At 36.9% G+C, this 15,675-nt stretch overlaps 1 protein-coding gene across 2 annotated transcripts; it reads right to left on the bottom strand.

Annotated features, from left to right (window-relative positions):
* Positions 1 to 1,565: 1,565 nt before the first annotated feature.
* On the bottom strand, positions 1,566 to 13,704 carry LOC145780372 (uncharacterized). 2 transcript variants are annotated; one of them, XM_082592072.1, is made up of 11 exons: positions 13,580 to 13,704; positions 10,510 to 10,589; positions 10,206 to 10,310; positions 9,805 to 9,898; positions 9,501 to 9,608; positions 8,911 to 9,075; positions 8,425 to 8,556; positions 7,980 to 8,102; positions 6,659 to 6,817; positions 2,496 to 2,640; positions 1,566 to 2,422 (listed from the first exon to the last, which is right to left on the bottom strand). In XM_082592072.1, the coding sequence occupies exons 1-11, from the start codon at positions 13,590 to 13,592 to the stop codon at positions 2,260 to 2,262; spliced, it is 1,287 nt and encodes a 428-aa protein (XP_082448198.1). In that variant the 5' UTR covers positions 13,593 to 13,704; the 3' UTR covers positions 1,566 to 2,259. The 2 variants fall into 2 exon arrangements, with proteins under 2 accessions (XP_082448198.1, XP_082448199.1); XM_082592073.1 differs by having other exon boundaries at positions 10,505 to 10,589; positions 13,580 to 13,626.
* Between the last annotated feature and the right edge of the window lie 1,971 nt (positions 13,705 to 15,675).

Raw genomic sequence — 15,675 nt, 5'->3', positions numbered from 1 at the left:
ACTGACTCCAAAAAAATAATGACGTCATCAATGACGTCATTAAACAGTAATTTGCAAATAACGATAAAACTGATAATCCTACATGCTTCATCTCTAAGTTATTTGATAATGAATTGATGTACTTTCTAAACATAAACATCATGCTGGTGCTTGATGACGTCATCTACATTACTAAATTACATCACTATGATGGCTTCTGGAAAATATTGCGTGTTTCTGATAGATAATGGATCGTTATCAATTAGTTATGATTCGCTTGATTTTAAATAACAATATTGCTCTTTAAAGATTAGTTCCACACTACCTTTCCGGGTGTGCAAAATAGGCAATAGGCATTCTTTTTAACATATTTCAACGCAATGTCTCGAATTTTATCAGGCAAAAGTGAACAGCACTGCAATGATTTAAGGATATGCTTTGATCCGTCTTTGTACAATGGTTCACATTTTATATTGAACCAACATGGGGCATATTTAATGACTATATTACGCGCAACAATTATTTTCAAGTTTTCTGCAACGTTACTTGGCAATTTGTGATCACTGATGTATAGTTTGTAGCAACGTGAAGCGAAAGTTAACCACCACGTATGATTTAACAGACCAATCTTTGCGTACATCAGTTTAGATGAAACATAGTCATTCCTAATGGCATTGGTAATCTCGTACAGATACCTTTGATCAGTCGATAGATCTTTTACTATGTGCTCCGGTAGCAAACGATTTCCTGGCCCCATATTCACAGGCACAAATAATGAGTTGACTTCTTCAAATTCAACTCTACTTAGAAGCTTCCCTATTGGCCCTTTAAATGGTCTGTCACCACTGGTAGGTCTATCTAATGTAGCGAAGACGTGTCGAAGGGGTAACTCATTGGCTGCAACTGTGCAACATGCATATAAACCAACTCACACGATGACCAAGGCGTTGTTCCAGTCCGGTTATCACACCTGATTTAAATCCAGTGTTTACATTCACGGAATCACACCCAACTACTTTGACACAATGCACCATATTATATTTTTTGATACAGTCCATGAGAGCATTTGTAATATCTTCAGCTGTTCCTGATATTGGACTGACAACAGTTAAATACTGATTTCCAGGTTTCTGAACAACACTGTAGAGTTCTTCGCGAACAAAAATCTTGCCACCTGTTCTTGATGCTATCTTAACAGTTTCATCTTAATAAAGTAGGTGACGTCATCAATTACGTCATCAAGTACCAGCATGATGTTTATGTTTAGAAAGTACATCAATTCATTATCAAATAACTTGGAAATGAAGCATGTAGGGTTATCAATTTTATCGCTATTTCCAAATTACTGTTTAATGACGTCGTTGATGACGTCATCATTTTTCGGAGTCAGTACACAATGAATTGGATTCTCCTAATTATATTGAATCCGCTGACGCATAAATCATCTTTTTACAATAAGAATTAAGTAAGTTATGACGTTTTCAAATCTCGTGAAAACAACTCCCTATTAAAAACAATGCATTTTCAAGCCTCGAAAAAATCGCTTCAGGTACCTTTATAAATCACGATTTTTAGAAATGAAGAGGATGTCCGATCAAGCTCAAATTTTCAGGAATGTCGTTTTATGACTATTTGCAAGAAAAAAAGTTTGTAGCAATGAAATCGGAGAAAAAATCCAAATTTCGACCCACCCTATTGCACATGGATAGTTGAATACCGCAGTATGTGGTATCACTGCCTACGAGCACCCTTCTAAAACACTGTCGTGCACATGCGTTGTACGCAGTTGTGTTGATTTTTAATCTGCCAATGAACGAGGTCCCTGGTGCAATTCCTCACAAGAGTAGCTTGCAAATCACAGCCTATATTTACGAACCACATCAACTTAATCCAGGAACTTCGTTTATCCCATGACACCATAGAGTCTATAGTAAACACAAGATTTAAAGTACCGTAATCAACTTTAAAGTATTGTTTTAATTAACACTGTACATATGGTTTGAATGACCCGACAAAGAAAAACTTCGTTCTGACCAGTATGTGGCTAAGGATAGGAAACTGAACGGTTATTATTAGATTGTAGTGATGGCAATGAACTTTTGTTTCTAAATTGTTTCGTTTCCACTTAAACGAAACACGTTAACGATATTTACTGTACTTAAACAATCGTTTGCTAAACCTTGTGTTCAGGTCAATCTTGAATCAGCATTTTAAAAAAAATATAGTTTTTATTTTAAAATTTGTACGATTGTATCAGAATAAAATATTTGCGATGGCATGTTAATGTTTGTCTTGCTCCAGTTCTTTTGGATAGTTCCCATAATACTTTGTCGCCAAATGTCTGTCAGGCAGCACAGCGGTTTGTTCTCGTTTTGCTTTTTGTAAAAGAATCTTGTCTCTTTTCTGACGATTTTTTTCCAAAAAAGTTGGGCCTCTGGTGGACCTGCAAACCATGAAACAAATATACGATTTTTTGACGTCACAAAAGCTGGAACATATTGTCGCGCGTCACTCACTTCAGTTGCGTTTGTGGAAGTTTGTAGCCCGGTGAAGTATTATTCAAAAAACGCTTCACATTGTTTGGTTGGTTCTTGCTCTCCCAGCTGAATACATGATATTGCTTTTCGCAAAGACGGCAGCAAACTTTGTTGTCAATTACGTCTGGAAACGAAAGTAAGATTTATTTTAGATTTTAGCCTACTTGCGAACCAGTGACAGCAAATGGTTTTCCAGTAGGAGGTCACGTTTGAACGATCGAATTAAAAAAGACAGCCAGGAGCGGCTCGCTAGTGTGTGCTGCGGTGCTGCAGCACTCCCATGAAAGTTTTCATAAAAAATTTCTCAAATATCTTAGCGCTTCTTCTGCCCAAAATGTATTTTATGTTCACAGAATTGCTGACTGATATAAGTGTAAATTATATTTGGAAAATCTGCGTGCTGTAAAATATTTTGCGCAAGGTTACAACCAGGGCCCACAAGAGGGGGGGACAACCGGTGCATTGCACCGGGGCCCGGTGAGTTCAAGGGGGCCCGACAAAATATCTAAATTCACGCGTTAAAGTTGATTTCAACGATTTTGCATAAAATATTGTTTTTATATTAGTTCCGTAGCCGTAGGCCTATGTTGATAGGGCCCCCTCATGGGTATGCCCTTTTTTAAAACTACAGAATTTTTAATGTTTTGAGTTCAGGGGGCCCGACAAAATGTTAAAATTTGCGTGCTCAGGTCGATTTTGCATAAATTATTGTTTTTTATATTACCGGTTATGGTTTCATATTTTAATTGGGCCCCCTCATGGGTATGCCCTTTTTCAAAACTACAGCATTTTCAGTTTTTTTAGTTCAAAGGGCCCGACAAAATGTTTAAATTTGCGTGCTCAGGTCGATTTTGCATAATATAGCCTATTTTTTTTATATTAGCGGTATTTTCATATTTCGATTGGGCCCCCTCATGGGTATGAATGAATATTTTAGTTTATTTCAGTGTTAGTCTGGGTGTTTTATTGTGAATATTTGGGTACGTGTACGGCATGTTTTAATAAGCAATTGATTGATCAGGTTAGGTTACAGTCATACAGAAGGTATTCTATGCATTTGCTGACGTCTTGTCAATTATGACACAAGCAAGCAGTGACTGTTATGTGTAGGCTGATCATGTTGAACTGGTACAATTTTAGTTGTATATATAATCTTGTTTAGCGTGATATTTTAAGAGTTCAGAAAATAGTAAAAAGTTTTGAAATATTGTTAAAATACTTAGCAAGAAGTCGTTACTGTCACTTTTTCAGTACAGAAATGCTCAAGTATTTTTTGTTTTGGATATGATACTAATTACATGTACTGAAATTATGGAACTTGTCTAATATAGCCTGAGACAGTTACAGTATTTTTGAGTTTTTAGGACTTGTTGAATGATTTTGCTATATTGGAATGCAAGCAAGTTTCATGGAGGCAATGCAAGAAAATAATTTTGTCCTTGTAGCAGGGCCAAATGTCATAACAGTCTAACAAAATTCGAAAAAAAGTTAAAAGATTAGTGGAAGTGTGATTTTTTGAGTAAAAATCATAGATCTTTACTTCTGTTGAAGTGCAGTTTCTTTCAACTATAGACAGAATCAGAAGTGTCCTAATTGCAATGCAGCTTACTTTTTCCAGCACTGCAGAAAGGTGTTGATTTTCAAAGCTAATGATTAGTATATAAACAAACATTTGTTTCGAAGAAGTTTTCCTTTTTGTTTGTTTTCACTATTTATTTTTTAGCAGTCTTCTCCAGCCAGGCCAAGCCAATCTTACTCTTGAATTTCAGGAACAGTGTCAATATTGACTCAAAACAGCCATTCTGTCATTATGCAGGGTATTTGTAAAGGTCTCGATACATAGTATAGTGATAGATGTAGGTGCATTTATATTGATAGGACTTAAAAATAGAAATATATTCAACTTTGGTTTCTCCTGACCACTTGCTGTAGAAATGAAGAGAAAGTGACCCTCAATCATGCGTGAATGCAGTTTCACTCAAACAAGCAAAGAAAACTAAAGGAGTAAAAATAAGAAGCTGCCTATTGATCCTGAAATAAAGTTGGTATTTCTTGATGTCATGAACAATAGCAATGCATTCATCCAAGTTTGGTCTCCTAGTCTCTGCTGATTTTAAGGTCAGAAATGATATTGTATGGTATGTTAATGTAAAGGTGTATGCACACATATGCAATGCTACTTGTATGTCAGCCATGCCGGATAGTGTTGCCATTTTTATCTTCAAAGTGGCTATTTTTACCCACTTTTTGCCATGGTTACAATCAGGTGTTGCCAGAGTTAGGATTAAAGTTAGGAAGGGGTAAGGGTTAGAGTTAGGAATAAGGTTAGGGTTTTGATCTTTGACCATGACTAAACATTTTTTCCAAAATACAAGTTTTTGTTTTCAACAGCTATAAACGTTTCCTCAAATTAAAACAGAATTCCTTATCTGGCAACGCTATTGAGGCTATAGTTATATACTATAGTTATATAACTATAGCCACAGCCTTTTATCTTTGTATAACTAGTGTGTATCTGTGAATTTAAAGTCATAAACACCACTACAATACTGCATTCTTTGTGAAATAGTGGAGTGGTAATACTTTAACCTAATGTATTCTTTGTAGTATTTTTAAATAGGTCTGGTTTTAAAATAAAAACACTGTACGGAACACCATGTATGCATTGGCCTTGTGGATTAACGCGCACCGCAAATTTTGCTTGTGATTTGTGAGATATCACGCGACATGTTGCGCTGGGGGGCCCGGCAGCATGATCTGCACCGGGGCCCGGCAGGGCTCTTGGAGGCCCTGGTTACAACAAAAGAGACACTCGTTTGTGACTTCGGAGAGCCGCGAGTTTTCTTGAATTGCCAATTCAAACGAATAGCAAAACGATGTGCTATATTAAAACAGCACACGAGCAAAAAGGCAGTGTGAAAAGTTGATGAGTGTCTGGCGTCGTGGTAACATCAAAAGCAGCTAACGGCGCAATAGCGACGCCAGTGTGAATCCGCCTTTACGTTGTGAAATTACGCATTGTTAAGTGTTATGCAATACTAAACCAATTAGTTTACATTTTCGCTGATTAGAAATACGGTTACGGTAGTCTCAGTTACAGAAGAACGCAAATAAGAGAGGCACTAGAAAAACTGATACTTTTTTGGATAGGTCTAGCCATGGCCACCTGGAGATGCGGCCTGATTTGTCACATTTTGCAGATTTTGATTACAGCTACTGCTAGTGCTTGACTGACATTTTTTGAGATGTTTTTAATTTTTGCGGTTTCCTAATGACAAAAAACTTTTTTTTTGCCTTGGGGAAGCAGTAGCAAATGAGAAAAAGTAAGTTAAAAAACGCAAAATCAGACTGTTATTGAAAATTAACAGTCTGACTAAAATCTTCGAAATCAAATTTTCTTTGTTTTTCAACATGTGAGGATGTTAAAACCTATTGTGTCATCTGGGGAAAAAAATAAAGAAAGCGTAAAAATCAAATTTTTAGAAAAATTTATTTAAACGTTTGCCCAAAGTTAGAAAAACCTGGAAATTTCTGCAAAATGTGACAAATCAGGCCATATCTTTAGGTGGCCATGGTCTAGCCTACTTCCCATCCTTGGAGAAAAACTGCTTGAATTTAATATGTCATCCAATAAGCAACGTATCTAAAATGTAAAGTGACATAGGCCACGGGAAATTTTTTTGTAGAATAAGTAATGAAAAAAAGCAAGCGTTTTATCATTTAGAACGTGTTATTCACATGTTTGTTCATTGTCCCCTTCAAAATATTAGCCTACACATTTGCGAAACGCCAAGTTTTACTCAAACTTTTATCACAATTTAGAGCTAAAATATGCTCAGAATGCACCAAATCAAATGTATTTTTTCTGAGGGAAACCCCCTGCTGTTGTATTCGCCATCAGCGGACACGAGGCCGGGCTTCGCCCGTCCGCAGCAACCCCATTTCTTGGACTCACCAGCCATCACTGTAGACGGCCGTGCTTTGCATTTTAAATAGAGATAGAATCATCAGACCACTCAACAACAAAAATGTTAGATCGTAAAAGCGGAACCCAGCGATGTTGTGTTTTCTACATCAATGGCCTAGCATGACACATACAGAACACATTGTCAAAGACGACAAGTAGCCTACTCCATCCGTACCCTGCATTAGCCTTGGATGACCGGAACTTCTTGCACACTGCACAGGATCATCGCCAGCGTTATTTTTTATTTGACCATCGGCGTTGTGCTGCAAAAGACAATTTGCACATTTTCCTTCTCCACTTTTTACTGCAACATGCAGTGGTGTATCTCCACTGTCTGCAAAACATAGCTTACAGTTAGGCCTAGTTGAAGTACCACTTCTGCAGAAAGATGTTATTTCTTTCGATTTTTATAAATTAACGCACATAAGCCTAATCGCAAAGAAAAAAATAAGTAAGCTATTGGGACGCAACATCGCCTTACGCGATTGTCACAATCAATGTGCAAGGCCTCGCGACAGGCTGCTTCGTATCTTGACCGAACGTGCTGTCTTTATTGTGGAATGCTATATGTTATTATCCGTTACTGTTCTGTAGTAACCTCTGATTGCAAAATCTTTATTATGTGACGTATTTCTAGAACATTCTACCCTACCTGAAAATTTGGAAGCTTCTTTAACTTGCTTGTTTACTTTACGTGTAGTGCAACTTGACAGAACAATGAGTTTTTATGATGTAACATTATGTAACCTTCTCGAAGTTACTAGACCAAACAACCAGCTATAAATAGTGGTGTAATTTGCGTAAATTACGAATTATGACTATTATGAGTTGTAGATTGTTGTTGTAGTAGTTGGTAACTAATAGGTGCAGAGATTATTGTTGATTGAGAGTTGAAGTAATTGAATACAAGTAGATGAGAGTTGGTGCTGATATAAATTGAGATCGAAATTAGAGTTACAAAAGAAGCTGTGAGTGAACTTCGTTAGAGTCCTTCAAGAATTTTCATATATCATTTCACTAGTAGAACTATTCAACATTTAATTGACTGCCTTTCGGTAATATTCCATTAAACTACGTCATTGAACCTTTCCAAGTCTCTTTCTTGGTAAGAGATAGAAAGAAATCGTGACAGCGATAAAAAGCTGCAAAGGCCAACCAGAGTTTGTTGCTTCTATGTACTATGTAGGGTTTTCAACTTACTGAAGTACAGGATCAGATTATTTTACATGATAAGGACTTGTCGTGCGAGCAAATCGAGTAAAAACAACCACCATCTAATAATCACCTATTGTAATGACTGGCCATGTTGCAACGCATCTAGAGTTGTCCACGTTTTTGTGGTTTGCAAACACTACCGTTAAACCTTGCATGTCACTCACTGGCAGTATTTTGCACCGAATCCCCGCAGTTGATCCAACACAATTCCAAGTTAAAACGCAGGCTTCATCAGTAAGCTATTGTGACCTGTTTCAAGACTTAGAAAATTAGGCACTCACCATCTTGAACATTCACATCCAGTTTGGCTTCAGCTAGCCAGTGCAATACGTTTGCAGCTCCGTGCTTGGCCGCGTAATGCAGTGGTGACCGTCCGACGCCGTCAAGTGCTTGTAACTTTGCACCTAGTTTTGTTTAACTTTCAATTATTATATCAAAGCACCATTTACATTGCAGCAGACAACGTAGCCTGATATCCAAATCAGTGAGCTGCCAAACTATCCAAAGACATTTAAACACAATAAACCAGTAAAACAAACAAAAAAGTGAAGCCTGTTGCTTCGGCTTGTTCCTCATAAAATATAAGGAAACGATGCAGCATGAGACATCAACTGCTGGGTTAATTTTTGTTTTGCTTGTCAGTAGGCCATCTGCTTTGATTGTATGAGAGGATGTGATGCTTTCTTTAATCATCTACTTTTCATTCTAAACAAATCTCTTTCCTACCTTGTTTCGCTAAATACTTCAAGCAATCGAGGTGATTCTGTGAAGCTGCATAATGGAGAGGTTGGCAGCCAGATGCATCTTTGGCGTGAATATCGCCGTCAAAATTTATTAGTAACTTGATAGATGTCAAACCTGAAAACACGTTTAACAAGGTCATCAAAGAAATTGAAAAAAGCTAAACAAACACAGATATGAAAAGTGAGCAAACAGAGACAAAGCTGAGTATATAGCCTACACAGGGGATCAGCTGTGTAAACTTAATTAACTTTTTGGTGAACTAAACACTCGATATTTTATGTTAACTACCTTTTTCCACATCCTAACCTACAAGCGAGTTTTAGAACAACATTACGCTTATTTTGAAATCTTCAAACAACTGGCTATAGGTTAGATATAGGTCTTCCAAGTAGCCTAAATAAACATTAAACAAGGTTATGGCGTATCGGCGTATTATAAAGATCAAGTTAGTGATGGTGCAACTTTCACCTCCACTTGTAGCTGCTGTATGCAGTGGATAACGACCTCGATTATCTGTTACTTGCATATCAACACCCAGATGAAAGAGAAGCTCCAACACTTTGCTTTGATCTCTTGTGCATGCGACATGTGCGACGGATCTTCCTTCTTTATCACCCGTCAGGGGTTCACAGCCTGTAATATAATAGACAAACTGAATTACTGAAGGCCGTTTTACGATAAAAGGCTAGTAAACCATTGACTTGACCGCATGCTTAACATGCAAAAACCAATCACAAATTGACCATTCTCGGTAAGCTTTGTATCAACTGTAAGCCCTGCAGATGCCATAATCAATAGGGACTTTAGTGCCCCACGCAATTCCACAAATGCGGTCGAATTCACGAACATCTCTAAAAAACGAGACATTCTTACCGTTTTCACACCTTGTTCTCTTGTTCATTGTGGTTTTTTTGTTTTTAAACATCGTTCTTCTGTTTTGACTATTACTTAGATGCTTAAACCCGAGCTTAATCTGGCCTAATAGTTCACCCAGCCCCGCCGACGTATCAATTACGATAAAGTTTACAAAATATATTTCCCATTACTGCGGCACTAACCATGTTCCACCAATATCTTGATGCAGTCCGCTTCTCCATTCAGTGCCGCAAGATGACATGGCGTTTGACCATTAACATCCTGTTCATCAATTCGGTCTACGCATCTGACTGACAATATATCAAATGTATAAACATTATTTCATGTGGATCTTTCGATTTTCAAGAAATCAAACGATCCTTGTTTATTTTTCATTTTATGTTGCAAATTACTGTATGTTGCAGGTAGATTGGTTTTTAAGATTATTGAACAACGGATGTGACATCTAAGCTACACATAGAGTAGAGAAAAATATAATCCAATTACCTAGTGCTTCCACAACCTTCGGATGGCCACCAATGCATGCTTCATGCAACGGCAGTCTGTTAGCAGAACTTTTCATGTTCGCATCGGCTCCAGCCTGTTGAAAAAGAAAACACTGGTCAGCAATGAATCTAAATCAGCGATGGCTTTACTTGTCTCTAGAATACTTTTGGCTCTGATTTCAGTATTGTTTTTATTTTCTATCTAGCAAATTAATATTTATATTACAAGACCTAAGAAAAGTTGCGAAACGCAAACTGTCACCAGCTACTTGCTTTAATTAAAGCACTGCTGCATTACATGACTAGTATTGCGGAACTATAAATTAGGAATTCATGGGTTACTTTGAAAAAAAACAATATAAAGCAAAGCTCGGTTTAATTCATAATAATTCATAAGTATACCTGCAATAATGCATAAATAATTTCAACTTGACCGTACGCGGCGGCTCTATGAAGTGCTGACCTCATCTCCCCTCCATTATCCCGGCTACTTGAATTTGGATTAATCTGAATAAATGTTTAAGAAATCAGGCCAATAAAAATCAATTTTAAAGAAAGTTTTGTCCTAAGCAAATTGACCTAAACATTACACAAAAATCGGGTATAGAAATCAACAATAACATAAAACAATGAATGAATACAAGGCAAAAGCTCTACCAAAGGTAGTAAGTAAGTGCAGTCAACCAATGGCTGGTTAGTACCTTACTTGTTGATTTCGGAGTAATTTTTTAGCCATATTAATATCTCCATTTTCCACCGCTCTTATCAATTCTCTTCCGTGATACACTGAACAAATAGCACATACCATTTTTACAACATATACGGTAGCAGTAAAATGAAACCCAGCTCATGAAGCTTTTTTTATTTGATCACACTAATACCTACAGGAGTTAGCATCGGGCTCTATAAATAAATGAATACTGTAGTAAGAGCAAACATCAATGGCTCAACTACTGCCATTTATGCAGAAATAATGACACATACGAAGGCAGCTCTTCAATTGTGACAAAAACTTTATATTGCAGGCAAAGCCAAGCAACATACATTGTAGATTACTCCATGAAACTAATATATAAAATAAACCTTCTTGAGACCATCCACCAAGCATACATATCCCATAAACATAAAGAATAACCTGGACACAAAGGAATAAGCTGTATAACCGTATACCTAAGATGTTTTGAACATATTAAAACTGACCAATTCCTGTGAACTTGACCCTAATATAAGGTCGATGTTAAGACTTAGGAAAATATGTGATTTTTCACAAACACTGAAGCAACCTTTGAGTTGGCAAATAAAAACTCTTAAAGTTAACTTACTTTGATTATATTAAACTAACAATACACAGGAATAGAAGATTCACTTAGTAGCCTACTGTGATAGCAAAGTAATTGTCTGTTCTCTATTATATATCTTCAGTGTGATTTTTATCAAATTGATGTTATATGTGATAGTGAAAGACCGGATGCAGTAATACATGTTTTGCTATACGGTAACATAAAAGAGCAGTTTTATTATTCTTTTAAGGTGTTTTGAGGTACTGAAACGGTATCTCAAATCTCTCTAATGGTCTCTCAAAGTATAACCTACTTTTGAAACTATAGCAGAGAATTAGCAGTTGGTCTTTGTAAGTGAGTGCTGTAACATTTATTTTTACACTCTGTTCTTGGCCATGATAGTTGTGGTACGGTATCTTAAAATTTCTCAGTAGTCACCAAAGTCGAACCTTTAAAAATTGCCAACGTGCGTACTGCTTAGTTTGTATTTTTTCTGTACGATAGCCTACTTATTACAACTTACTAAAGGCAACTGGCCACTTTGGTTGTATTTTCATGAATACCAATTATAACTCAATGAATGTATCGGGTTTTGAACATAAACTGGCAGAGTGTGGTACTACTACACAGAAAAGTTATGCCACTCAATATTATGTTCATTTTCATTACCGCAAACTAGTAAAACACAAATTTGGGATCTCCCAAAGTTTTCCAGAAATGCTAATTTATATAACCTATGTTTACTAGAGGCCAGATAAAAAATTTCCTAGATTTAGACCAGGGGTGACAAACCTTTTTGCGGTCGCAGGCCACTTTGTCAATTACACATGAGTTATCGGGCCACACAACTTTTTAATCGTAACCTACTATGAAATCCTTTAGAAGCGACTCAAGATATTATTCATGAAAAGTACGATAACAAACGGCAGATGAAAGTAATAAAACCCACACAGTTAAAATTATCCTAACTTACGCAGAATCGAAACATACAACAGCAAAAAATAAAAACAAATTAACTTGAGCAAAAAGGATAGAGCAACAGTACTTGCACTGATAATGAAGACAGTTTAATTTTCGGAGCGTTTGCTTTCATATAAATATGATTTCTTCTTTTTTTGACTCTATCATTTTTGCTCAAGTTAACTAAATACTTCGACCATTATGCTCCAAAACAGCAAATCAGTTAATGAAATTTCTTTTTCAAACAACAAACAAAAGCCCATGCGAATCATACAGCTGAAGCCATCTAATGCAGCATTGAAGCTTAAAATATTAAAAAATAGCATAGGCTGGAAGCATTAAATTTTTTGCTTAGTGGGATTTTTGGAACATTTTTTGCTTGACTAAGCGTTCAATATTAGGTCGAACAGGCGATGTGGCAACTCTCAACTGCATACTAAGATTTTCATCTGTCAGCCTCGACCTGAAACGACTTAAGAAAATAGCAAATGAAAGGTATACCAGTGAAGGCATAAAACAGCTTTGAGATGTCTGCATGAGCGATTGTCAAATTTTTTGCGGGCCGCACAAAATTCTTTGACTGGCTGCATGCGGCCCGCAGACCGCAGGTTTGTCACCTCTGATTTAGACTATAGTAGTAGTACCGACTACCGTACATAAACTAATAAGTCAAACCAAAATACAAACACATTACTTCAGTTACTGTAAATTACTACAAAATAGTTTAGTTACTGTGGATTACTACAAATAACTTTATACTCAAGTGATTTAGAACATGTAGTCTAACCATATCTTCTAAAGCAGAACTTAACCTATTGTCTGATTAGGCAACTCCTGGCATTGAATTTTTAAATGATTCCTATGCTTTGTAACTTCCTATCAAATAAGCAGTCAAGCATCAGCAGTACATCTCTGCATCAGTATCCGAGTTTTTATCTTCTTTCACTGAAAGAAAGTCTACCAGATTAGATCGTAAGACCAGGAAGGTGACAGATGATTAGGCTATGCCATGGTAAGATGGTTATGCCAATGGTAAGAATCAGAAAATGTACCGACATATGTGCAGTATGAATATATTTACTTGTATTATTTGTTCAGTTTGTGCTTTTCAGTCCATAGTGTCTTACAGTTAGTGCAAAGTCAAATTTACCTTACGATTTTTCATTTTATGTACGGTATATTGCAGATTTAATTCCTGATGATGATACATGTACGTGTCGAAAACGTTTGGGTTATTATGTTAGATATTTTGTTTTGTATGTAATACCGGTACATTATGTTAAACTAGCTAAGGTTACTTTGTTTTGCTTGTCTATAGTTTAAAAATTATGCAAACTCTCTACCAAAGCATTATAAATATATAAAAGCCAATGAGAACCGACTGCCCACATCCAAAAACTAATCTAAACCAGCTTACCAAAAAAGTTGATAGATATATTCCTGAATTGCTATTGGGCTAATCCGCCCTTAAATGTTCCATGTGCATAAATTTTAGAAAGCATGGTCACATTTAACGGAACAATAAATTTAAAATACCTGTTTTATCCATTGCTAATGCCCAAATTTTCCCAATACAAGCTTCAGTTTCCAAGCCTTTCAGTATAAATAACAAGCATTGAATTTGTTTTGTATCGTAGTTACCAGATCATGAAAACATCCGTACGATGACGCCCTTGTACCGTTTGACATTCATGAAAATTTCGGGGCCAACTATTTTATCACAATGATAAAGCTTTGGTAAAGAATAAAAAAATAACAGTAACTTCTCAAGCAGGGATGGAGGAACCACGTGGGCCTGGTCCCACCTACTTTATTTTTTAGCCCACTTACTTTTGGAAGCCAAATATTTTTGAAAAGGTAGCAAAAGATTTGACCAAGATAACCTGCAGTTTTTTGTGATATACAAAAAGTAATTTTAGCTGCAGCAAGAGTAGAGGATGTAGCAACTTTGTCTATAAAAGAAGGCACTTAAACCAGGCTAGATGAGGAAATTGATGTTAATTCTCTCGAAAATGAACTCAAGTTGTTAAAATAGATAAAACATTTACATAAATCTATCAAAACTGATACAGTTTTACCTGAAAACCCCTATGTTTAATGCTACTGCAAAAAGGTCTTTTTCGTGCCACAGACTGGTGAAAAATTACTTAAAATGCAGATTAACCCAAGAGCACTTGAACCATAGGATGAACAGTTGAACAAATTCACAAAAACTTGATCGATCAGGTTGATCTCACCCAGTGGTGCCGAAGTTAGTTGAGGATTGGGGGGGATAAATCTACATTTTATCAAATTTTTAACAATTTTGAACATTGGGAGGGATGCAAATTTTTATACACAATTTTACTGGTAGGCCTATTAAGTTTATTAACAATCACCGAACCTCGGTAAATTAGCTGCTAACAGCATAATATATGGTACAGATAAGAAATCATGGGGATAAAAGTGCTACCAGTGCTCTTGTGAATGCTTATTTCTTAATCTTGCAGCAGCCAAAGAAAAATTGGTAGGCCTATCTCCATCGGGATTCGAACTTATGACCTTCCAATGAATACTTAGTTTTTCCAAAAAAAACAGAAGTTATACTTTTCTTCATGTCCTCTCCTTCACTAGAATCACTACACTAGCACTATAGGACAAAGTCACTAGTCAGGAGACTGAAAACAATCGAAGCACAGAAGAACATCTGCAAATTTATTGACAAAAATAATAACTTTCAAACACATCACAAGAACTTGTTACAACCGAACATATTGCGTCTTACGGTAGTGCGCATTGAAAACTCATTAGTAATGTCATTTATGCTGATGTCATTAAGAATATTTTGGTGAATGTTGCAAGCAATGCTAGCATTCAACCTTTCCTGTCCCAAAGTATTTCTCAGTCAGGTTTTCAATCTACGAAGATTGGAAAACGACCTCTCACAAGCAGCAGAGCTATCCGGGCAAAGTAAGAAGATTTTAATCAGCTGGAGTATTTGAGAATAGAGAGGTTTTTCCAGCTCGGACAATGCCTGCTGTGGTAAGCTCTTTTAGCATCGTACAGAGATGTTGCTCCTGCTGCCTTTCTGAATGAATCAATTTGATTGATTGATTGAATCTTTATCCTCGGACTGGGAAAGCTTCTTGCAGAGCTTAATCCTGGCAGTTTCGCATAGCCTACTTGTAGAGGCTTTGAATCACTGACGCAGGCACGGTCACCGAGATTGACAGAGTGAAGTTTCCGATTGTTGAAGTCTTGTTGCCGAGGAACTATTCCATCCATTAGATGCCGCTGAATGGAGAGCAGTCCTTAACGTGCGTTGCTCAAGCGCACACCCCGAGAGTCAAACCAGCGCCGCTTGATCTTGAAGCTTCTTCGTTCCAGAAGTGACGCGCTAACCAATTGAGCTATCGGGGCGATAACTCATCGATTGTTATTCAGCTCTGGATAATTTTTGACCATTTCAGGAACTATAAGCCGGTCTTGAAAATTCGTGCAAGTTCTTTGCCGAATCGGAATTCAGGCTATTTTCAAACCGTTTGGTCAGTTCAGAGATAACTCTGTCCATGAACTTGTCGCGGACGCGTCGGTTAGTGCGCGCGCTCATATGCTGCCGTCCGTGCTGACAGCGACATTCCTGGGCAGAACGA

The sequence above is a fragment of the Aplidium turbinatum genome, chromosome 11 (genome assembly GCF_918807975.1).
Source record: "Aplidium turbinatum chromosome 11, kaAplTurb1.1, whole genome shotgun sequence".
Classification (NCBI taxonomy): Eukaryota; Metazoa; Chordata; class Ascidiacea; order Aplousobranchia; family Polyclinidae; genus Aplidium; species Aplidium turbinatum.
Note: the sequence above shows the minus strand (reverse complement) of the source record. Positions and strands in the feature narration are given on the sequence as shown.

Bases quoted from the DNA above. Each gene is read 5' to 3' on its own strand.
- LOC145780372 (XM_082592072.1), bottom strand. The intron at 6,818-7,979 runs GTGAGTGCCTAA...TATGTTTTGCAG, and splicing joins GGATGTGAATGTTCAAGATG to ACAGTGGAGATACACCACTG. The intron at 2,641-6,658 runs GTACGGATGGAG...TTTCGTTTCCAG, and splicing joins TCATCCAAGGCTAATGCAGG to ACGTAATTGACAACAAAGTT.